The sequence below is a fragment of the Antechinus flavipes genome, chromosome 2 (genome assembly GCF_016432865.1).
Source record: "Antechinus flavipes isolate AdamAnt ecotype Samford, QLD, Australia chromosome 2, AdamAnt_v2, whole genome shotgun sequence".
NCBI lineage: Eukaryota > Metazoa > Chordata > Mammalia > Dasyuromorphia > Dasyuridae > Antechinus > Antechinus flavipes.
The window spans coordinates 611,598,908-611,622,291 of NC_067399.1; the positions used below are offsets into that span (position 1 = coordinate 611,598,908).

At 36.2% G+C, this 23,384-nt stretch overlaps 1 protein-coding gene across 1 annotated transcript; it reads left to right on the forward strand.

Annotated features, from left to right (window-relative positions):
* Positions 1–1,179: 1,179 nt before the first annotated feature.
* On the forward strand, positions 1,180–22,885 carry LOC127551720 (cytochrome P450 2C19-like). Its single transcript, XM_051981690.1, has 9 exons — positions 1,180–1,378; positions 3,374–3,536; positions 9,439–9,588; positions 11,777–11,937; positions 13,164–13,340; positions 16,593–16,734; positions 17,422–17,609; positions 21,262–21,403; positions 22,590–22,885. Exons 1-9 carry the CDS (start codon positions 1,199–1,201, stop codon positions 22,769–22,771), a joined length of 1,485 nt encoding a protein of 494 aa, XP_051837650.1. The 5' UTR covers positions 1,180–1,198; the 3' UTR covers positions 22,772–22,885.
* Positions 22,886–23,384: the final 499 nt, after the last annotated feature.

Consider the following 23,384-nt stretch of genomic DNA (forward strand, 5'->3'; position numbering starts at 1 on the left):
CTGATATTTACCCCTATCAAACTCTGTCCTAATTTTTTCCCTCCCTTCTCCCCTGAAATCTTTTTTTCTTTTTCTCTTGGCTTTTATTTTTAGCTAGTACTTTAAAAGTACTTTAAAGTCAGTACTTATTTTAAAAATAAGAAATGACTCTTGAACTGAGGAACCCTTTTTCATTTTTTGCTGAGGAAATTGGGATTAAGTGACTTGCCCAGGGTCACACAGGCAGAAAGTGTTAAGTGTCTGAGACCAGATTTGAACTCAGGTCCTCCTAACTTCAGGGCTGATACTTTATCCACTGCACCAACTAGCTGCCCCATGAACCATTTTTTTCAGGGAAGGATTATTATTATTAATTATGATCTTCATTGAAAACTTACTATAGATCATAGAATAATTGCAAATGCAGTAATTGCAAAATGCACCCCAAACAGTCATTAAAAAAAAAAGTTTGATGTGTAAAAATAAGTATTGTAGACTGAAAGAATATTGTTTTACACATATATATGTTATTTTTCAAAATGGTAGTCATGTTTGATTTATAAGAAGCAAATTAACTTAAAATCATTAGTGAATTTATAAGTGTTTTTGTAATTATGTGTTTTTAACAAATATAAATAGTTTAACTACAATGTCTGAGTCAATTAAACTTTTCATATTCTTTGGGTTTTTTTGGAGGGGGAAATTAAATCATTTTGTTAATGATGCTATTAGCATTTTTAATAAAAGTCTAGTGACAATCTAGATACCAAAGACTCATCCTCAGTCTTGAAATGCATTAAGAAACACTTCCTTTCAGCAGAGTGGTAAGGTAGTGTGGGATGTGACATACATTGTCAAAGTCCTCATCTCATGTCTTTAGTTTTGCTTAACTTTTTTTGTTTAAGTGCTTATTCTACAGGAAACAGGGAGCAAATTGGGAAATAACTGGGGCATATATGAAGCAAAATGAATCAGTAAAATTTTAAACAGCAAATTTAAAGATTCCTGATACTTTAACATACACTATTATAGAACAAGGGTTAATGTTCTCTTTATCTTGCAGTGCAAAGTCCATTGGAAGTGTATCCAGGATATCAAAGATTTATAAGCTAATTGACCTCATGTTTGCAGTTCATTCCCGCTTTGCATTCTAAACTCGAAATTGCATTCCTTACTATTCCATCTATTCCTTACTATTGTATAGTAAAGAAGAACATAAATGGATCTATCTATGGTCATTGATCTTGGCTTACTGCTCTGTATTTCATGTCTGCTTCTCATTTTATCATGGAAAAAGAACTTTGGAAAAGGAAAGCTTCCACCTGGTCCTATTCCTCTTCCCATCATTGGTAATATATTGCAGGTGAACCTTAAGAATATCCCTGACTCTCTTTCCATGGTAAGTAAACACCTCTCTTTTCTGTTGGTTTCAATACTAACTAGTGGTGGTCAATTTGTTTTGGGAGATTATCTTCAAGCAGATTATTCTAAAGAGCATAGAATGTTAGAATAGAGAGTTGGGTAGGTTTTCTAGACCCTATTTTGATTCACTGTAGTGGCCATCAGGGTCCACTGCTTCAGCAATAGCCAGGTGCTATCAAGTTTCTGTAGGTATAGATAAGATCCATTTTACCAAAAGTGTTATCCCTTGCTATTATTACTGCACTGCAAAGTTCTGGGAGAAAAATGCCATCAATCCCACTTAAAATGTTTATTGCCCGCCGTAGAAAGAAAGGGATATTTAATGTGCCTGGTTATTTCTGTTGCCTGAAGAATGAGTGGGTTCTGCAAGTAGGCAGGGACCTCCAGCCTTGTTGGATCAGACTGGAGAAAGTTTTCCCTGCACAGCCCCTTCACAGGGGCACTCATGAAGTCTCTGTGTGCCTCGTTAAGCAAACACCCCCCCCCCCCCCCCGGGTTTCAAGGAGAACCATCAAGTTTGGTGCTCAGAGCTGTAAGATCTCAAAATCTTTGAAAGTGGCCTGGGATAGTAGTAAAGGCATTGAACTTGGAATTAGAAAGCCCTAAATCCAGATTCCAACATTTACTAGCCTTGTCTTTTGAGAACTCTGGACCTCAATTTTCTATGTCTATATGAGGACTTTATCAATAAATGTCATTTCTGCTTCACAGTATATTTAGAACAGGTTAAATGAGGTTAACTATATGAAAACAAAAACATGTTTTCATTTTGATTTGGTAGAGTGCCAAATTGATATTTTTATCATATCCTTTCCAGATCTTTGGGACCTTAATTCCCTCATCTGTAAAATTATAGAATTGGTTAGAAGAGGGGTTCTTAATCTTGGGCACCATGAACACCTAGTGGGTCTGTAGATATATTTTAGAGGTTCTGCAAACTTGGATGGGAAAAATTACATTTTTATTTTATTTTCATATAAGTGATTTTCTTTGTAATCCTATGTATTTTATTTTAAGACTATCATTCAAAGGGATGCATAGGCTTTGCCAGTCTACTAAAAAAGTCCATGACACAAAAATGTTAACTTCTGGCTTAAATGTTCCTTAAGATTCCTTCTAGATCTAACCCTATGATGAATTTGTAGAATTTCTATTGGAATGAGGAACCTTTTCTGCTCCAGATTTTCACTGATAGTATTGTCTCTATTCCCAACTCTGCTATTCTCAAAACTTTAGAATTCAGGAGTCCTCAAACTACTGGCCCATGAGCCAGATGCAGCAGCTGAGGATGTTTATCCCCCTCACCCAGGGCTATGAAGTTTCTTTATTTAAAGGCCTACAAAACAGAGTTTTGTTTTTACTATAGTCGGGCTCTCCAACAACCTGAGGAACAGTGAACTGTCCCCCTATTTAAAAAGTTTGAGGACCCTTGCTAGATGAATAATAAGAAGAAGAATAGCATTTATGTTGTGATTTAAGCTTTGCAAACTGTTTTATAAAGATTATCTTATTCTTCTCACAACAATCCTTAGAATTAGGTGTTATTATCCTCATTTTACAAATGGGGAAACTGAGGCAAACAGAGGTTAAGTGACATAGCTCTTAAGTATTTGAAACTGGATTTTAAGTAAGGTCTTTGTGATTCCAGGTCCAATGTCGAATCTATATGGCACCTAGCTATGAAATATAAACTCAGTCTTTCAGGAGGAAAGTTGAGGTTACTGCACTGAGATCATAAACTAGTTTATTAGTCAGCCCAAGGCACAGAATGACATTTTAGCATTTTTGGTCATCTATGGCTTGGGTTGGGTGCATGTGTTACATCAACCTCTGTAACAAATGTCAGAAATATTTTAAAGTGTCTGATAATGGATCGAGAACTTCTCCAATAAGGTCGACAATAATAATTCAAGGTGTTTATCACTTGATTCAGTGATGACCTTCTCACTAATGCCCATATTTATTTTCACAGCTAGCAAAAAAATATGGCCCAGTGTTCACTCTGCAATTAGGTATGGAGCGTGTTGTTGTGTTACATGGATATGAGGCAGTAAAAGAAGCTCTGATTGATCACGGGGACAAGTTTGCTGACAGAGGACGTATACCAATTCTTGAGTTCATTAGTAATGGATATGGTATGTTTCTACTTGATATAAAGCAAGAACAGAAAGACAAGAATGGGGAAAAGAATAATATTCTGAGAAACTGGGAAAAGAACTTGAAAAATAGATCCACTTTCAAACCGTAGACCCCAAAGTAGTGACGGGGAGGATATGATGAGTGATATGGAAAACATTTGTTCTTTCTTGAGGGCAGCAGCTACATAATTTCATATTATATGTTATAAGCAGTTAAAGTAGGAAGAAAGAGATTAAGAGAAAAATTAAAAGACAGATACAGAGAGAGTAAGAGACAGCACAAAGACAAAAAGAAAAAAAAGAGGGAGGGAAAGAAGGCAAGAAAGAAAGGAAAGAAGAATAAAAAGAAATGAAGGAAGAAAGAAAGGAAGGAAAAAGTGAGAAAGGAAGAAATGAAAAGAGAAAGGATGAAAGGAAAGAAAGAAAGTGAATGATTGCAATATAGAAGAGTCCTACAGGGAGAAAAGAGATCTACTTCTTCCATTTATCTAGTCATTACAGTTTGCTGTAATCATTTAACCCTCAGGTGAGACTTTTACTGTCAAAGATCTATTGCTCTAGTTTATTTTCCAATTGGTTGGAACTTTCTCTTGCTGTCCAGTGCTTAACAGTCTAGCACCTATATTAGTGCCCTCCTACTGGACAATGATCACAACTTTAGGCAGCCTAGGATTCCTTAGAACATGTTTTCTGGAAATCTGACCAGCATCTTCTCCTTCTTCTCTATAAATATATCCTAAGAGATATTGTCAGATGCTGTATTGAAAACTGTCTCTAGCATGTCAAAGCATTTTCTAAATCTACTAGTCTGAAAATACTGTTAAAAAAAAGAAATTAGATTAGATTTGCAAGAGCAATTATTGATGAATCCTTGCTGATTCTTAATGACCATTCTTTCCAAGTGTCCACAAATCCACTTCTCTTAAGAGTAGGAAGAAAGCAAATAACTGAGACATGATTGTGCACTGTGTAGGACATTGAGACCTTTGAGATTAGAAAATTAGAAACAAAATGGATGAAATGAAGCTAGTTTTCAGGGATTTGCTAATGGTCATCAATAAAAGGTAAATCAAAATTACTTCATTCTGCAAGGATAATGCTCATCTAAATTGTTGAGCCTTTGAAGACAGTATAACCAATGTGAATCAGAATCCATATGAAGGAAAGGTATCTATACTTTTTGAAACAGTCAAAATTTATAATAATTTATAATTGTTTTACATTGTAATTACAATAAATTGTAATAGGTAACCTTGCTTAACCTAGTAGAGCTAAAATTAGGACAAAAATCCCTCTTGTGATATTCTATAAGCTACAGCATGGCAAAAGTCTCTGATAACCTTTTTCATTATCATCCTTTATAACCTGGCTAGAAGGCAAACATATTTCTCTATTATAGCAAATATAGAACACTTGTAGTAGGAACATTTGAGTACATCAAAGTGGGAAATAAATAAATGAATCAGTAGCCACAACAATAGCTAACAAATATTGTATTTACGATGTGCCAGGCACTATGGTAAATGATCTATAAATATTATCTTATTTGATTTTCACAACAATCCCAGGAAGTGGGTACTATTATTACTAGTCATTTTCTAGGTGAGGAAACTGAGGCAAAAAGAGATTGTGACTAGCTCAGCTACTAAATATCTAAGGATGGATTTGAATTCAAATCTGTTCTATTCATTGTGCCACCTAGCTGCTTTGGTTATGAGATAACAGTTTATCTGAAACAAAGATCTGGGAAATCTTAATGGGACTACAGGCTTGACATGAATCAGCAGCACAACCTGGCAGCCCATGGAAGCCAGGAATGGCCTCCTACAAAAGGTGGGATTTGAGCTGAGTATTAAAGGAGATCAAATAAACTAGGAGGAAGGAGAGCATTAAAATCATGGGGAGAGCAGAGAGGAAGAAGAGAGCCAGTGTAAAGGTACAGAAACGGAATATGAAGTGCCATGTGTGAGGAAATGGAGTATAGAGTTTGCAGAAGGGAGTATCTTATGCCTAACTCTGGGTTAGGTGTTGGGAGATGCAAGGACAAACTTGAATATCATCAGTGCCCTCAAGGAGGTTATAGTTGGATAGGATGGGGAAGAGATAACATGCATATATATGTTTATGTATATGGATAGATAGTTACATGCTATATATATAATTTCTTTTTCCTGAGGCAGTTGGGGTTAAGTGACTTGCCCAGGGTCACACAGCCAGGAAGTGTTAAGTATCTGAGAACAGATTTGAAATCGGGTCCTCCTGACTTCAGGGCTGGTGTTCTATCCACTGAGCTACCTAACTTCCCCACGCTATATATATATATATATATATATATATATTTATTTATTTATTAACACACACACATATACACATATATATTAACACACATTCATACATATTGTATAGAGACATATAAATATTTATACATACATACACAATGGATACAAGGCTTGACTTAAGATGGCACTTTGAGTTGAGCTAAGGATTCTGGGAAACTGAGGCAAAAATGGGGTATCAGGGAGGAGTGCCATGTTCACCATTGTGCGCTTGGAGGGGAATAATGTGCTAAGGTTGAAAAGGCTGTAAGGTTGAGGCCAGATTGTGAAGGCCTTTAAAGCCTAACAGAAGAATTTGTACATTTGATCCTGAAGATAATAAAGAACTACAGAGTTTGTAGAGGGGGAGGATAATGTGTTCAGCTTATCACTTTAGGAAAATCATTTTTGTAGTTGCCCTTTGTACTGGAAGAAACTCAAAATTATCTCACTGTGTTGGGGTCAGGGTACAGTGTGTCCAACTGACTAATGAGTTAAGTCACTCTGACAGCTATGTGAAGGATGAAATAGAGAGATTAGACCAGAGGCAGGAATATTGTAATATTCCAAGAAAAACAGAGATGAGGGTCTGGACTGGAGTGGTGTTTTCATGAATGAAGAGAAGGGAATGATTGTGAAAGCTGATGTAGAGACAGGAATGATTAGGCAACTGATTAGATGTGAGTTAGGAATCAAGGGTCCCAAATAGGATGGAGAACTTGAGTGATTTGAAAGAGTGGTGGTTTCCTTAAGAGAAATAGGAAAGGATAGAAGAAAGGGAGGCTTGGGGGAGGAAAATAGTGAATTCAATTTTGGGTGTAATGAGTTTGAGATGTCTTACAGAAAGTAAGGAAATGGAGCATTAAGGGTAGTGTATATCTTGTTATTTTTTATTTCATTTTGTGATCTGGGGTGGAAAGGGTCCAGGATTTTAGTCAAGATTCCTGGGTTTTAGGCTTAGTTTATACCATTCCTGACTTTACATGAGTCACTTATCTTTCTCAGATTCTTCATATATAAAATGAGAGCAGAGAATGAGATAATTTCTAAAATATCTTGACTAAAAGTTTATAATCCAGTGAGATCAGATGTAGAACAATGACAAAAGTTTACATTTTCCCAAACAAAATTTTGCTTGCCATCTGCTAAAATTCTCTTCACTTACACTTTTTTTTTAAAAAAAGCTTTTGAGTCATAACAGGAGCTACTTAAGCAATAGAGTTAATTGTGTTATGAGATCAAGAGTATGTGTTAGTGAATGCAATTTTTGAGATCAACATTGATGAAAGGGAGAATATATATACATATTTATGTAGATGTGTATATGTATATATAGATACACTATATATATATACATATATATATATATATAAATGTATATAAATACACACACACATACACATATATATTCTAGGAGAGCCAAAACATCCCACATATCATTCTCCCTTCATCACAGTTACAGACACATTAGATGGTGAACTTATACCCACGTGCCCCTCCTGGAAATGAAGTGATTGCAAAGAGGGAAGTCAGGATGAATAAATTTTTTTTGGAGCTATTCAATGGTTGTAGAAAAAGTTAGTTTGCTAAGGGATCCACAGAGATCTGAAAATAAAACTCACTTTTACTTTCAGAATTATGATAGAAAAATGATCAGAGGGAATAGTTGATGAAGATCACATGTAGAGGTCAACATTCACTCTCCAACCTTCAATTCCATAAAGTTAAGGAGCAGAATATGACTTTGGCTATACCAACCCTCTCCCATAGCTAAATCTGAGTTTGTGTTTGACAGTTAGAAAATGACATCATTTCTCAAAATCCTTGATCTTAACTTTTCAACAGATCCTGAGGCCTTGTAGTATCAGCTTTTATTTTTCAGGGAGGTATTTTTCTTGTTTTGGGTTCCTTTATTTATTTTTTTTTAGGGGGTGCCATTTTTTTTATTAGAGCTTTTTATTTACAAGATATATGCATGGGTAATTTTTCAGCATTGACTCTTGCAAAATCTTCTGTTCTAACTTTTTCTGTCCTTCGCCCCATATATATACACACACACACACACACACACACACACACACACACACACACATATCCATACAATTATGGCTAGAACTTAGAAATAAGATAAAAATAACCTGAGAAGGAAATCAAAAATGCAAGTGGACAAAAACAGAGGGAGTGGGAATGCTATGTTGTGGTTCATACTCATTTCCCAGAGTTCTTTTACTGGATGTAGCTGGTTCTCTTCATTATTGAACAAATTCATCTCATTGTTGAAGAGAGCCATGTTCTAGGGTTCCTTTTTGAAGGATCTAAACACATAAGGTGAAGAATTTGATCCAGATAAAGATACTGTAAATCAGATTATTTAGGCAAAAGAATAGATTCTAATGTAAGGGTTGTTAGGTAAAGTCCTCATCCTGTATCTGGAATCACAGGGTGATATCTGAAGGTAGGAAGATGTGATGTATTCAGGACAAGAAGAATATGACATGTTAGGATTTGTATGTATATATCATGTATGTACTATAAATATATGTCATTTGTCATTACTCAAATTAGCTACAATTCTTTGTATAATTACTAGTTTTTGTTTTGACTCAATAGTTATTTCCCCATAAACAACAATGCTTCATAGTATCTGGTACTTAGGGGAAAAGAAAAAAGCCATTGGATACAGGGATTACTCCTGATCTTATATAACTTTCTATTCTTTTTTTCCCCCCTGAGGCAATTGAGGTTAAGTGACTTGCCCAGGGTCACTCAGCTAGGAAGTGTTAAGTGTCTGAGATCAGATTTGAACTCAGGTCCTTCTGATTTCAGGGCTGGTACTCTATCCACTGTGCCACCTAGCTGCCCCATAACTTTCTATTTTTAGTATATTCAGTTGTTTCAATGGTGTCTAACTCTCTGTGACCCCATTTAGAGATTTTTTTTGGTAAAGATACAGGAGTGGTTTGCCATTTCTTTCTCTAGCTCCTTTTTCAGGGGAGGAAACTGAGGCAAGCAGGGTTAAGTGACTTCCTCAGGGTCACACAGCTAGTCAGTGCCTGAGGTTGGTTTGAATTCATGAAGATGAGTCTTCCTGACTCTAGACCTGGCACTCTATCCACCATGTTACCTCACAACCCACAAAAATTCAAGAAGCATAGATTCTCACTTTTTGGTCCCTGTGTAAAGTAGGAAGACTAGGACTTCAGGCTAGCCTCAAAAAAGTCATAATCCTTTAACTCCTTTGGATGGAAAAATGCAGAGGTCTAAGCTAACTTATTATCCAGTCATTCAGGCTTTCAAAAATATGTATTCATCCTGACCTCCTGACATTCTTTGTGGCCATTTCATTTTCAGGAGGTGATGTGGGCTTAGGGCTACCTGAGTGAGACTGTGATGAAGGGAGAAGGATGCTTGGGATGGGTGGGATGGAACAGGAAACAGTATTGATAGAGAAGAAAGCAAATGGTGCCTCCCCCACTTCTTAGAACAAGGGGTGTGGGTCAGGGGCTCTTGGGCTGGACTTTCTGACAGGGGCTGTAAAGAGCTTTGAAATCTAAGACTTATTTTCTTTCTGCTCCCCTTTATAGGAATTGGGATAAGCAATGGAGAAAGATGGAAGCAACTCCGTCGCTTCTGCCTCATGACCCTGCGGAATTTTGGGATGGGGAAGAGGAGCATTGAAGAGAGAGTCCAAGAAGAGGCGAAGAACGTTGTGAAAGAGTTAGAAAAAACAAAAGGTTGGTGTTTATTTTGTTAGCACTGGCCTTAGAAAAATCCATTATATTCCTGGTAACTTATGTAAGCTGAGGTCGGTCCCAGGAGTTTACTGGAGTCTGAAACCACCATGTTGAACTTTCAAGCCCATTCTGAGGATATGCCCATAACCAGGTGGTCATTCCTGGACACCCTTAAGGGTCAAGGTCAATGAGAGAAGAAATAAGGAGTCAGTGCAGTTCTGCTAAGGGGGTCGTGCTAGTCTTGTGAGGAGGCAGTGTAGGGAGGAACATTGGGAAGCATGACTTTTTAGGATTTGGTTCCTTTTCAGATGGAACAGAGCTCACAAGAAGTTAGTTGACCAGTTCTGTACCTTTGGGGTACAGCATTCCTTTAGAATCATTCTGGGAAATCTAGGGATTTTGTTGATATTTTATGAATAGTGAAGGAAAGGAAGAGGACTGAGAACATTGCTATGGAAGGCCATGAGCTGACAGCAGCATTTCTTGCTTCTATCTCCTCCCCAATGTAAGCTATCTAGCAGAGATGTTCTTCTATGAAATCCAAAACGGAAGAGCCACAGGGCTCTGGAGGAGGGCCTAAATAGAGATACTGATGCCATTAATTCTGTGGGATAACTACCTTTTGAATGACAAAAGGCAAAGCCTATGTGTACTATGTGGGGGAGTGTATGGGGGGGATTGGGTGGCAGGAATTGGGAAGTAATAGGATTCTGTCAGATGTTGGTCCTAATTAGCTATAGGTATCTTTTGCTTTTGTACCCCTAGGGTTTAGCACAGAGCTAGTAAGAGCTTAGTAATTAAAGATTGGTTGATTGATACTCTCCTTCCTTGATTCTATGATGCTGTTCTTTCCTGGTTCTTTTTCCTATCTTATTTTCACTTCTCAATATTCTTCTGCTGATCACTGTCTTCCTTCAGTCCTCTAGGTGTGAATATCTTTAAGACTCTGTCCTTGGCTATCTTTAATATAACTTTAATAACAACTTTGACCACTGTCTTCCCTCTGATCCAATAGAGACAGGATAGGCTCTTGAACCCAAGACTTTGGGAATAACAATGTCTTTCCCACATCCAAGTCACTTCTAGATCATTCTCTACATCTATATTGCATATATATATATATATATATATACACACACACACATACACACACACACACACATGAATATATACATATATGGTAGGGTCCATCTTTCTTATTACTGATAGCAACAACTGATGGCTGGCTGCCACCAATAGGGCCATAGGAGCGGTTGCAACCTCTAGACCATTGGTCTTAGTCCGGCCCTCACAGCTCTCATCTGAGGAAGCGGCTCTGGGGGAGAAGGGGCTGGCTATCACCACTAATTGCCAGCCAATTGTTATTCTTGGGGAAGATGGGCCAGCCTAGCTAAAGCAGTGGGCACCATGAGGGAGAGACAAGAAGTGATATGTGCCAGTCATCACCCCCCTCGACATCACTACTCCTTAGTCCAAGGATGCTGAACCGAAGAGTCTTGGAGACAGCAATGCTTACAGTCCTGTGCCTGCATCCCTCAAGCTGGGATAACTGATCAACTAAAGGGAAATACAATTTTAAAATAGACATGGAGAAGTCTGAAACCAACAGCTGGTTTCAGTGAGATGGTGAATAGGGATTTAGAAATGGGAAGTAATGTGATATGGTGGGAGAATACGGTATTTGAGGCCCACTTCTTGATGCTTTCTAGTTGTGGCATAAATCAGCACCCTAACAATCTCATCTATAAAATGGGAAATATATTATTTGCACTATTGCTGTTTGCACTAATACTATTAGTATTCTTATGTGAATCAAATCAGATGCTTTGTAAAAGCTTGATTTCATTTACTTATTTATTTGTTTGTTTGCTTATTTGGCTGAGGCGGTTGGGGGTTAAGTGACTTGCCCAGGGTCACACAGCTAGGAAGTGTTAAGTGTCTGAGACTAGATTTGAACTCAGATCCTCCTGAGTTCAGGGATGGTGCTCTAACCACGGTGCCACCTAGCTGCCCAAGGGTGATTTATATTCAACATGATGTCAAATAAATGTTAGATAGAATGTAAGCTAGAAGGGAAAGCAGGATAGTTGGGTTCTACCTAAAGGCAGGCAAACCTTCCTTTTGACCACAATGACAATGTTAAAGATTTTTTTCTTTCTCTTTCTTTTCCTCTCTCTCTATTCTTTAGGATTACCATGTGACCCCACATTCATTCTTGGGTGTGCTCCTTGCAATGTAATCTGCTCTATCATTTTTCAGAAACATTTTGATTATAAAGACCAGAAATTTCTACATTTAGTGAAGCTTTTAGAAGAAGATATGAAAATCGTAAGTTCCCCATGGATCCAGGTGAGTCCAATGTTCTTTCCTTTTGGAACTTGGGATATTTTTTAAAAATAATTATTTTATTTAAAACATATAGAAAAAAATTGCCCCATGCAAAACAGAACATAAAAGAAGATTCAAAACATAAAGCAATAAATTTACATTTCAAGAAAACCTATATAATAAACCTGTATAATACTTTACTTTGTGTTCAGAACTGTCCAACTTTTCTTTGTTTCCTTGTAGGTTTTTTTTTGTTCTCTGCTGTACACTTTTTACTTTTTTTTCTTTTTTCCCTTTTCCCCTTCCTCCCCCAAGAAGGCTACAATTAAGCATGGACACATACTTACATATGTGCACACACACACCCCAGTACATACATGCATGTACACATATATATATCACACATGTGTAGGTAAATTAATATGTAAGACCATCCCTATGCTTGTTTCTCTATGTCTCTGAAAATAGATAACATCTTTCATAAGTTTAAGTCTTTCCCTATTTTTCCAAATCCACTAACTCATCATTTCCTACACCTTCCAACTTTATACTGTCCAGTTATTTTAAATAGTTTATCTGATTATTTTTCTTTCTTTTTTTAATCATGTTATTTTTCAAAGAAAATTTTGTTCATCCTATTTTGAGGTTTTTATGCCCTAATACATGGTCAATTTTTGTATAAGTTCCATCGATTGCTGAGAAAAAAGTAAACTCCTTTCTGTCTCCATTCAGTTTTCTCCAAAGATCTATCATACCTAACTTTTCTAACATTTTGTTTACCTCCTTAACTTCTTTCTTATTTATTTTGTAGTTTGATTCCGAGAGAGCAAGGTTGAGATCCCCCACTATTATAGTTTTGCTATCTATTTTTTCTTGCATCTCTCGTAACTTCTCCTCTAGGAATTTGGATGCTGTACCACTTGGTGCATATACGTTTAGTATTGATATTGCTTCATTATCTATGCTACCCTTTAGCAAGATATAATTTCCTTCCTTATCTTTTTAAATTAGATCTATCTTTGATTTTATATCTGAGATCAGGATTGTTACCCCTGCTTTTTTTATTTCACTTGAAGCATAATATATTCTGCTCTAGCCCTTTATCTTCACTCTGTATATATGACCATTCTTTACATATTTTTCTTGTAAACAACATATTTTAGGATTCTGGCTTTTAATCTAGTCTGCTAGAATAGAAAATTGTTTTCTTTTTCTTCTAAAGTATGAAATAAAATTCTTCTTTTTAGGTCTATAATTGTTTTCCATCTCTGGTACGTCATCTCCCTGGATCTCATCATAAAGTATATAAAATTATTCATTTAATATATGAATTTATTTTTGAAGAAATGAAGGAACACCAAAGGACACTGGATCCCAGTAATCCTCGGGACTTCATTGACTGTTATCTGATGAAAATGGAGCAGGTACAGTGTTAGCAATAGATATAAATCTCAGTTCTTGTAGATTAATTGGCATATATATTTGAGACTGTTTTCCCCAGCAACACTCACATTCACAAATATAGAGCGGAAAATAATTATATATTAATCATAGAGTACTCAGAGCACTATATGGAACAGACAGAAGAATTGGACGATATGCTCCTAACCCTAATGAAATTTCTATTCAATAGGAAGAAGAAAGATAAGAGAATAATAATCAGGAATGTGTAAGAAAAGACATAATAGATTATAAATTGAAAATTTAAGTGATGAAGGAATTGGAAATTAGCAAGAACATACTATTTGGAGAGATTAACAGGTTTCCTCCTGGAAGAGTTAAGATTCGAGCTGGGTTTTGAAGAAGGTCCAAGGCAGTGAGCACTGGGCAGAACATTTCAGGATTCTGCAAAGACAGTGAGGATTTTAATCTGAGCAACATCATTGGAAGGAGGGGCTGCTGTGGAAGGTACTTGAAGGTGGGGTGGGATATAGTCAAAATGGTGAAAACAATAAAGAACAAAACCAAAGGGAAGTGAAATCATTAAAAAGTTTTATGAAAAAAAAAAACTAGATTAGAAACAAAATCAGAACAAAGCAATATGCTAATGTGATTCATATGAAGTAAATCAAGTTCTGAAAGCACCAAAAACATGACAGAAGGCAAAAAAGATACTGATGAACACTCTGAAATGGATCACTGACTCATTTAAAGGCATGAAGTGTACTTTGAGGTCCCCACTAATTCAAAGCAAAACACATTTGATTTAGCAACATAGCACATGACTGACAAGGAAAAACTTTACTTCCTCAGGCTTTATACATATGAATATATTCACCCCCAAATTCTCATCCCATTGGTGGAGGAAAGGAATATAGGAGAGGGCAAATATATAGACCAGACCAAGAGATTTTTAGGACCATTCCAGAATAATGTTCTGTTTCATGTATGAGAATCTTAAAAATGCTATATGCTATTTTCCCTTCATCATCCACAGTGGGCATGGGCCCTGGTTGACTTAGGCTTAAATTATATCCTCTAGTACACACCTGGTATTCCTATGTTTTTACCTTTTGTATTTTTAGTCTTTTGGATTTGTTATTATTCAATTTCTGACCTCAATTGTGACTTTTCCTCAATAGCATTTAGCATCTTAATTTTTTCATTAGTAAAATGACAGCAATCACCTACTACCTATATTACAGCATCTTGATGAAGATAAAATGGAAAAATGTATATGGATCCCCTTTGTATAAATTGATATGCATACACATATATAAGTTGACAACTTTTTTCCTTCCTTATTTGCTAAACTAATAAATCCTATTTATCTCATTAAACTTATATGGAATAACATGATTTATTAGTTTAGTAAATCAGGAGGAAAATAAAATAGCTCATATTTATATAATGCTTATATATTTTTTGTTTAGCTGTTTCAATATTGTCTGACTTTTCATGCCCCCTTTTGAGATTATTTTTGGCAAAGATACTAGAGCAATGTGCTATTTCCTTCTTCCGCTCATTTTATAGATGAAGAAACTGAGGCAGAGTTAAAAGTCACACAGCAAGTAAGTGTCTGAGGCCAAATTTGAACTCAGAAAGATGAGTCTGCCTAATGCTAGATCCAACACTCTTATCTACTGTAACACTTAGGTTCTTGTGTATATCCACATTATAGATACATATTATATTGGTATAGATAGCTTGAAAGATAGCATGATATGGTACCGTTGTGTCAAACATGAATAGAAATAGATTCCCCACAGGCCCCATATTGACTTAGAAAACCGACAAATTAGCATTATCTATGTTGTGTTATATATTTATTTTTCTAAACACTTCCCAGTTACATTTTAATTTTGTTTGGGCCCCATATCATTTTTCTGGCTATTTGTGTCCTGAGGGACAAGAGTGTGACAGCTCTGATGTAATAGATAAAGAACTGGCCTCCAAGCTGGCAAAAGTAAGTTCAAGTCCCATCTCTGACACCAAATGGTTGGGTGATCTTGGGCAAAGTCATCTAACCTCATAGTACCCTAAGTAACTTTATTCAGACTTTGCATTTTTCAGAGAAAGTACGGATTTGCATTGGTAGAGAGAATTTTTTCACTTAAAGTTCTCTGTGCCAGTGAAATTTCAGATCTAGAGTCTCTCTTTCCCTCCCTCTCTTTCTTCTTCTCTCCCTCCTTTCCGCCTTCCCCTCCTCTGTCTTTTTCTCCCTTTATCTTTCTTTTTTCTGTCTTTGTGTGTTTTTTTTGTCTCCTTCTCTTTTTGTCTCTGTCTCTCCTCTCTCCCTCTTTCTCTGTTTCTGTCTCTTTGTCTCCTATGTCTTTCTTTGTCTGTCTCTCCCATAATGGTCAAACTACTTTGGTTTGTGTTATTCAAACAAGATCATAGATTTACAATTGAAAGGGATCTTGGGGGTTATTGAATCCAATTCCCCCAATTTTACAAAGGAGAAAACTGAAACATAAAGAGATTATAATCTCTGGACTAGCTCCTGGAAGGGCCTCAGGATCAATCAGAGTCAGGATCAATCAAAGTCCTTAGTGTTTAGGGGGAGAAGTGAAGGAGGCAGGCAAGCTGCTTGCCAAAGATGTATCTTTGATCTTGGAGTCCAGAGTCTCTAGCCTTCTCCTCCTCATCCTGATGCCAAGTGACCCTGACTTCTCTCCCTCAGCCCTCCAATCCTTGCCTATGATTATCTCACCACCAAACATTCAGCAGGCCCTAATGATGAGGAGTGCCATCACATCACCACCTCATCTAAATATATATAGAGAGCCATTATCTCACATTGAATAGGTGATTAGTCTTAAGTGCTTAGCTATCTGATTCAAGCACATCTTTTCAGAGTTTCAGCCCTCTACAAGAATTTAAATGACTTGTTCAAATATCAGGATCAGACTAGGGGGTGGGAGTAGGACACTTAGGTGGCTCAGTGAATAGAGAACCATCCTGAAATCAGGTGGACCTGAGATCAAAGTAAGCCTTAGGCATTTAACAACTGTGTGACTCTGGGCAAGTCACTTCTCTCTGATTGCCTTCTTCCAAAAAAGTTTTAAAAAGAAACTTACATATGTATAGGTAAGGAATATATAATTATATAATATAAGAAAAAAGATCAGAACTGAGATTCAAACTGAGGTCTTCTGCCTCCAACCCCATCACATTTTCCACTGTGCCCCATCACCTCCCTTACTTTTCAAATAATTATACCAAATTATTCCTAGGAAAAGCAACAGCCACAGTCTGGATTTACCATTGAAAACTTGATCTATACTACAATTGATCTCTTTAGTGCGGGAACAGAGACAACAAGCACCACCCTGAGATATGGATTCCTGCTTCTCCTGAAACACCCTGAAGTAACAGGTAGGATCATGGACCAATAGAAGCAATGATATAATTTAGTCAGCTTGAGAGGGGTGCAAGGTCTTTTGGACACTTTTCTTAGAAACTTTTCTGTTGTCATTTTTATATATTTAAATTTACTTATTCCTCCTCCTCTACTGCCTCCACCCTGCTTCATTTAGTGGAAAGTAACTGTTAAGTTATTAGTAGAGATAGGCATAGGGGAGATAGAGACCATAACCCATTGACAGAACTGTGAGGAATTGAGCAATTGAGGGTTCCTTATAACTTATTGATTCTGTCAGATCATATGAGGAGCTGGTGCACTCAAATTCCTGTCATTCACTCAGCCATGCAGAGATGTATGTTGTAATGGTTAGTCACATTGAGTTCTGTAATAAATCCAGACTGAGATCCCTCCTAATTTCCTTAACAAAGAGCTCCTTGGGACTTTTTTAAAGGACAATTTAAGCCTGTCCTGAGAGCATAAGGTTTCCAGAGATTCTCAACTGAGTTAAGAGACTAAAATGGAATTTTCATCTATCTATCCATCTATCTATCAATCATCTATCTATCATCTATCTATGAAAATATGAGAGTCAAGTGTATTACTTACCAATGTAGCTCTTGGTGGAAAATCAGAGAATATATGAGAGAGAACAGTTTTTCCCCTACTTTTAAAATCAATTTTCATTCATATTGCGACAGAAAAAATTCATGAAGAAATTGATCGTGTGATTGGCCGAAATCGAAGTCCCTGTATGGAAGATAAAAACAAGATGCCTTATACTTATGCTGTGGTACATGAGATACAGCGATACATTGACCTCATCCCTACCAGTCTGCCCCATGCAGTGACACAAGATATTCATTTTAGACAATATTTTATTCCCAAGGTCAGAACTATTTTCTCACTATAATACAAGATTTTATACTCTCTCCCATTGAATTATACAATCTTAGAGTAAAAAAAAACTTAAAATCAGCCCATATCCCTAAGTCAATGGTCACAGAATTTCAGGGTTTGAAAGAACTTCAGTGGCTATATTGTCCATCCCCAATCTGAAAAAGAATTCTACCTACTGTGTGATCAACTTATGGTCATCTAATCTTTGCTTAAAGATTTTAAATGAGAAGGAATCACTTTTTGCTGGGGTGTTCCATTATTATTATTATTATTCATTATTATTAGATAGCCCTAATTTGAAAAAAAAAATTTCTTGCATTAAGCCTAAGTTTGCAATTTTGTGACTTTATTGCTCCTGGTTTTGTCCTCTGGAGCAAAACGGAATCAAATTACTTTCTTTTTCTAATAAAAATCCATAAAATACTTGAAATCAGCTATTCCATCTCTTATTCTTTTCTGTCTTCTGTTCTCTTATGTGAATATTCCAGTTCCTTTAACTCATCCTCATGTGGTATGGACTTGTTATTTTTACCATCTTGTTGACCTCCTTTGAGTAGTCTCTAGCTCTGAAATGTCCTCTCTAAAATATGATTCCTAGAATGAATGCAATACTCATTTGTGATCAAATGAGATCAGAGTACAGTGGCACTTACTTCCCAGTTACCATTGAACCTTCAATAATTACTCTTTGTATATGGTCAATTAGTTTTGAAGGCTTCTATTTGAATGATAATTCAGTCTATATATTTCCATCATTTCAAAAGAACAACCATGAAAAAAAGAAATAATGATGATAATACTCCAGATCTTTGTGACCATTACTTTTTTATCTAGAATAATTTCCTTATTTCTTCTTATCTGGATTAATTATTTCTTTAAAATAAATTCTAAACTGAGTAGAATTTTAATTTCTACTTTGTTTTTCTTGATTGCATAAGTGTCTAGATGCTCTCTAATTTTCCTCTTATTTATCTGAGATATTAAATCCCTGTTAGTCATTTTAAAAACAATTATACTCTTCTTTTCAGTTCAAAGATCATTTTCTTGATCAGGAAAAGAAAAACAGAATCAAAAGAAAATTTGAGAAGTTTTGTTTCTTTTCTTGTTACCCATTATCCTCATCTTTTACTCTCTTGTATTGTGGGGTTATTCTTTTAAAAATCCTCTTCTTTTCTACAATATAGTTTTTCAAAATTCTTCCAATTGCCCTTTGTTAGCCTCATCAGTCTCTGTCCACTCTGGGCTTTACAAACATTTCTGTCATTCTTATGGAATTGTTACATGCTTCTTTTTACTCATCCTTGTCTTTTAAAAATGTAATTTAGTTTATGAGTTCTCTGTAATAGAGCTATTGTTTATAAATACTTTGAGGTTTGTTTTACACATATTATCTCATTTAATCTTTACAGCAATTCTGCAGGAGTGGATACTATTATTATCCCCATTTTACAAGGAAACTAAATCTTAGATCATCTAGCTTTTCTAGTAAATATATGAGTCAGGATTTGTACTAGGCCTTCTTGATTTCAGGTCTGGCAGTCTTTCCACTAATAAACATTGGTATCGTTAGAGAATGTTCCTTTTTTCTATCATCAGAATTGTTTTTCTTTATGTCTTCAGAAATTAACTCTTGTCTTTGTTGGTGATAATGATAGTTAGCATTAAGATTAATTAAAATGTTATCTCTTTTTATCCTCATAACAACCTTGAAATGTAAGTGCTCTTATTATTTTCATTTTACAAGTGAGGAAACTGAGTGTGGGAGAAGGTAAGTGATTTTGTTCAGGATCATGCAGCTAATGAGTATTTGAGGCTGGGCTAGGTCTTTCTAACTCCAGGTCTGGTGTTCTAGCCATTGGGCTACTTAGTTGTCTCTGTTATAAACTCTAAGATGGACTTTCTCAAAAAGTTTCCATCATTACCATCCATGGGGTGCTCAAACAGTGTGCCAAGTGAGATAGTGTTTACTTTACAACAAAGCAGGATCCCTTCAGAGGAAAATGTACCACAGAGGTGAAGACAATCTTTCTGTTCACATCCATGTTATCCAAGCTCCTCTCAGCGGTGAGAATTAGATCAGTAAAAGAATTTCCTCTACATTTGTAGGATGAAATGATCATTAAGAAAATTCAAGGAATTATGAGCTGCTCCATTTTTGACAGAAAGGAAACTCAAGGATCTGAATGGATATTTGAAGTCTTCCATCACTGCTGGATCATATCTAGCCACCAGGGCTTATAATCTATTTTCTGTATTCCTTTTCTATTTCTTCTTACTCTCCAAGAGATCTGTAGAATACTTTCAGGACAATATGATTCTTGATATTGTTTCCATTTCTCTTTACCTTGATGTTTCTCATCATTCTTCTTTCCCCTACTTCCTAAATAACCTCACATGAGTATATTTTCTCCCTACCACCTTTTTCCTATCCTGTTTCTTTTGAATAAGATATATTCTTCCAAGAGCTTCATTCTTGGTAAGGGTCTCATTCTGTCAAGTTATAGTTATAACTCTGAGGTCAAATTTTCTTCCTTGTCTTAATAGCTCCAGTCCATCTTATTTTTTAGCCACACTTTAAGCATTTAAAAACTCTTTTTGACAATATTTGCAAGAAATCAAATGAATACTTCTTTCCAGTCTTTGCTAGATACATTCCATTCGTGGCTAGGAGTTTATCATTCCTACATTTTAATGCCCAGAAAGCCAAATCCCACTCTCAAACAATATTTTACAAGATGTCCACTTCTGAAATATGCCTTTCCTTTCTCAATCTTTTACTTCCAATTATAGCCACAATGAATACTTCTGTGCTGCTAAGGTCTGTGGTTTGTTTTTTTTTTTTTTTTTTTTTTTTTTAGCCCAAAATGTCAAAACCTTTGGAAATACTTCCCAGGTTCCTTATGGAAGTATTTTTTTTTGTCCATGTGAATCATGTAGAAGTCATCCCCTTTGACAAGACTAGGGAGATTCTTTGGTATACCTTTGGTATGTGCTCTGAAAATATAGAAGACATATCTATTTTTGTCACTGTCAGAAAACAACTGTTTCAGTATCCTTCCACAAGGATTCACTAGCCATGCTATTCTCTTCTTGGATATCCTAACAGATAAAACCTGTGAACATACTTTACCATTCTTTAGAGTATAAGCAAGTGCTTCTTCCTCTTCACGAAGAGCTATAAGTTTGTTTATCAGTTCTTTACTTATTCTTCTATGTTACATTATTTTATTATTCAATATTCTGGCACAGGTCAGAATTCATTTCTGCTTCAGATTACCTGGCATCTGTTTAAATTTATCTACCATTGGTTTGTTTATCATCTTCCCATGTAGTTCTTTTCTTCTTTGATAGATCTAGTGGTCAAGAGTTATTTTGTTAACTTTTATTAAATTGAGATCTGCCTACTTGTGTCTTTTAACTATTGGTATGAATTCTGCCCCATAAGTGTCAAAGTTCAGTTTTATTTCCTACAACATTATTGGAGACTTTTTAAGTTACTATTAGCAAGGCATTTAAAAATCACTGCCTATTTCCATACTTTAAAATGAGGTGTTTTGACTACATGATAATTCTAAGTTCTTTTTCAACTCTAACGTTCTATAATTTTTTATTTTTTAATTCTTTGTATCTGCTCACTTCAGGGTACCACCATAATACCATCACTGACTTCTGTTCTGTATGATGATAAAGAGTTCCCCAATCCAAACCAGTTTGACCCAGGTCACTTCCTGGATGAAAGTGGCAAGTTTAAGAAGAGCGACCATTTCATGCCTTTTTCAGCAGGTAAGTCATTCATCTAAATGTGTGCATCAAAGATGGATTGATAACTCAGAGGACCTTGTTTTAATCTAACTTTGCTAGTTATTATCTGTGTGACCTTGATCAAATTATTTCATTTCTCAAGGCTTCCTTCCAAGCTCTAAAACCAGGGAGTAGGGTAGAAGCATAGTACATAATTCTTCTAACTCTCCTTGGGCCATGGTTCATTAACTAAATCAGCTGGATTTCAGGGTAGTTGTCTGAACTTATTCCAAAAAAGAGGCAGAACTGACATAATGATTATTTGTTTCTGCACCTAGATCCTCCTCCCTCCAAGTCATGGAAGGGAATTGGATTATCTTAAAGGCCCATTACTTAGGTACCATTTTGGCCAAGGTCATCCAAGATCTAATGTTAGAATTTACAATTTTGTAGAAATATGACTTCTAAGACACATGAGGATTGACCCAACTTTTCTAGTTATGTGTATTTTAATGGGGGTCTATTGGCACAGAAATATAGATGTTGAGTAATTTTGTTATTTAACTCTCAATTCTTGGGGGGACTTATTAGTCATAAGGTAATAGTAGTGATAGCCAAATCTAAGGTTGGCAGATATGAAGGTTGGCAAACAGCTAACTGTTGCTGAAATAGCTGTCTCCATGCCCTGCTCAATTGGTTCTGATACTTGAGTTAGAGCTAGAAGAGAGTAGTTCAGACAAGTGGCTGGATGACCACAAAGTTGCTCAACAGACTCTAGAGGAATTTTTGGTTCAGAATGCTGACAGGAGATACCCAAAGGGAACTTTTATTCTTCTTCTGTTGTGTTTCCCCAGTCGCTCTTGGTAGCTATAAATTTAGTCCTTATAATCTATTAAGGTTTTAAATGAGTGATTGTTTTATCCTTATTGTATTGACTCATTTTCTTTGTATAGAAAACCCAGTACTTGCTGTGGCTCAGGGGCACCGATTTAGAGAGAAGATACTGGAGGGTCTTCTTTCTCTGGACCTGGCTCAGGGGGATTGATTTAGAGAGAAGATACTTGAGGGTCTTCCCTCTCTGTTCAGGAGCCAAAGACCAGAGAAGAAAGGAATATATCCAGTATTTTACCTAATGCTACTGAGTGTTAGTGAGCTACCTCTAAGTCAGAAGTAATCTAGGTGATTGACAAGTCTACAAATATCAAATCCTTCTATTTGTCTCTTTCAGGAAAACGGATATGCGTTGGTGAGAGCCTGGCTCGGATGGAATTGTTTCTGTTTTTTACTACAATCTTACAGAATTTTACCTTGAAATCTCCAATTGACCTAAAAGATATTGATACCACCCCAATTGCCAGTGGCTTTGGCAAAGTACCCCCCTTTTATGAACTTTGCTTTTTGTCTTTGTAAAACATGAAGGACCATCCTTAGTCCCAACTTCTCTAGGCCCTCCTCAAGTGCTATGAACAAGCTGTATTGCTTCATTCCCTGGAAATAAAAATCCTCTGTGATTTCAGGCCAATATATCTTTCTAGCTTACTCTAAAACTTTTCTTGACTTTTGCCCTCCCCCCAAAAAAGACTTAATTTTCCCCAACATTCCTAGAAATTCCCTATTCCTGGAATATTTCTTCTCTTCACTCCCACTGGTTGAAATCCCACAAACCCTTCAAATCAATTCAGATGCCCTGGTGACCTCTTTAGTACTTAGAATCTGTGCCACACAATTTAAGAATTATATATTCCTCTTATATTATGTATTCTTTCAGACATGTTAGTTGATCTTATCTTGTGGTCCTCCCTAGACTGTAAACTTCTTGTAAGCAGGTACTTTATCTTATACTTGTGTGCAAATTATCCACCACCAATGGGTAGAAACCCTTTTTCTGTAGGAGCAGAAAACCGTCTCAGGTTATACCACAACACAACCACGTGCCCTACTCTGAGGACAGCCTAACTGCTCACAATGTGATTGGCAATTAGGGAGAATCTTGGACAGAGGATCTGGAGTTAGGAAGACTTGA

Bases quoted from the DNA above. Each gene is read 5' to 3' on its own strand.
- LOC127551720 (XM_051981690.1), top strand. From the start codon at position 1,199: ATGGATCTATCTATGGTCATTGATCTTGGCTTACTGCTCTGTATTTCA. The intron at 3,537-9,438 runs GTATGTTTCTAC...TCCCCTTTATAG, and splicing joins GTTCATTAGTAATGGATATG to GAATTGGGATAAGCAATGGA. The intron at 17,610-21,261 runs GTCAGAACTATT...TGCTCACTTCAG, and splicing joins GACAATATTTTATTCCCAAG to GGTACCACCATAATACCATC.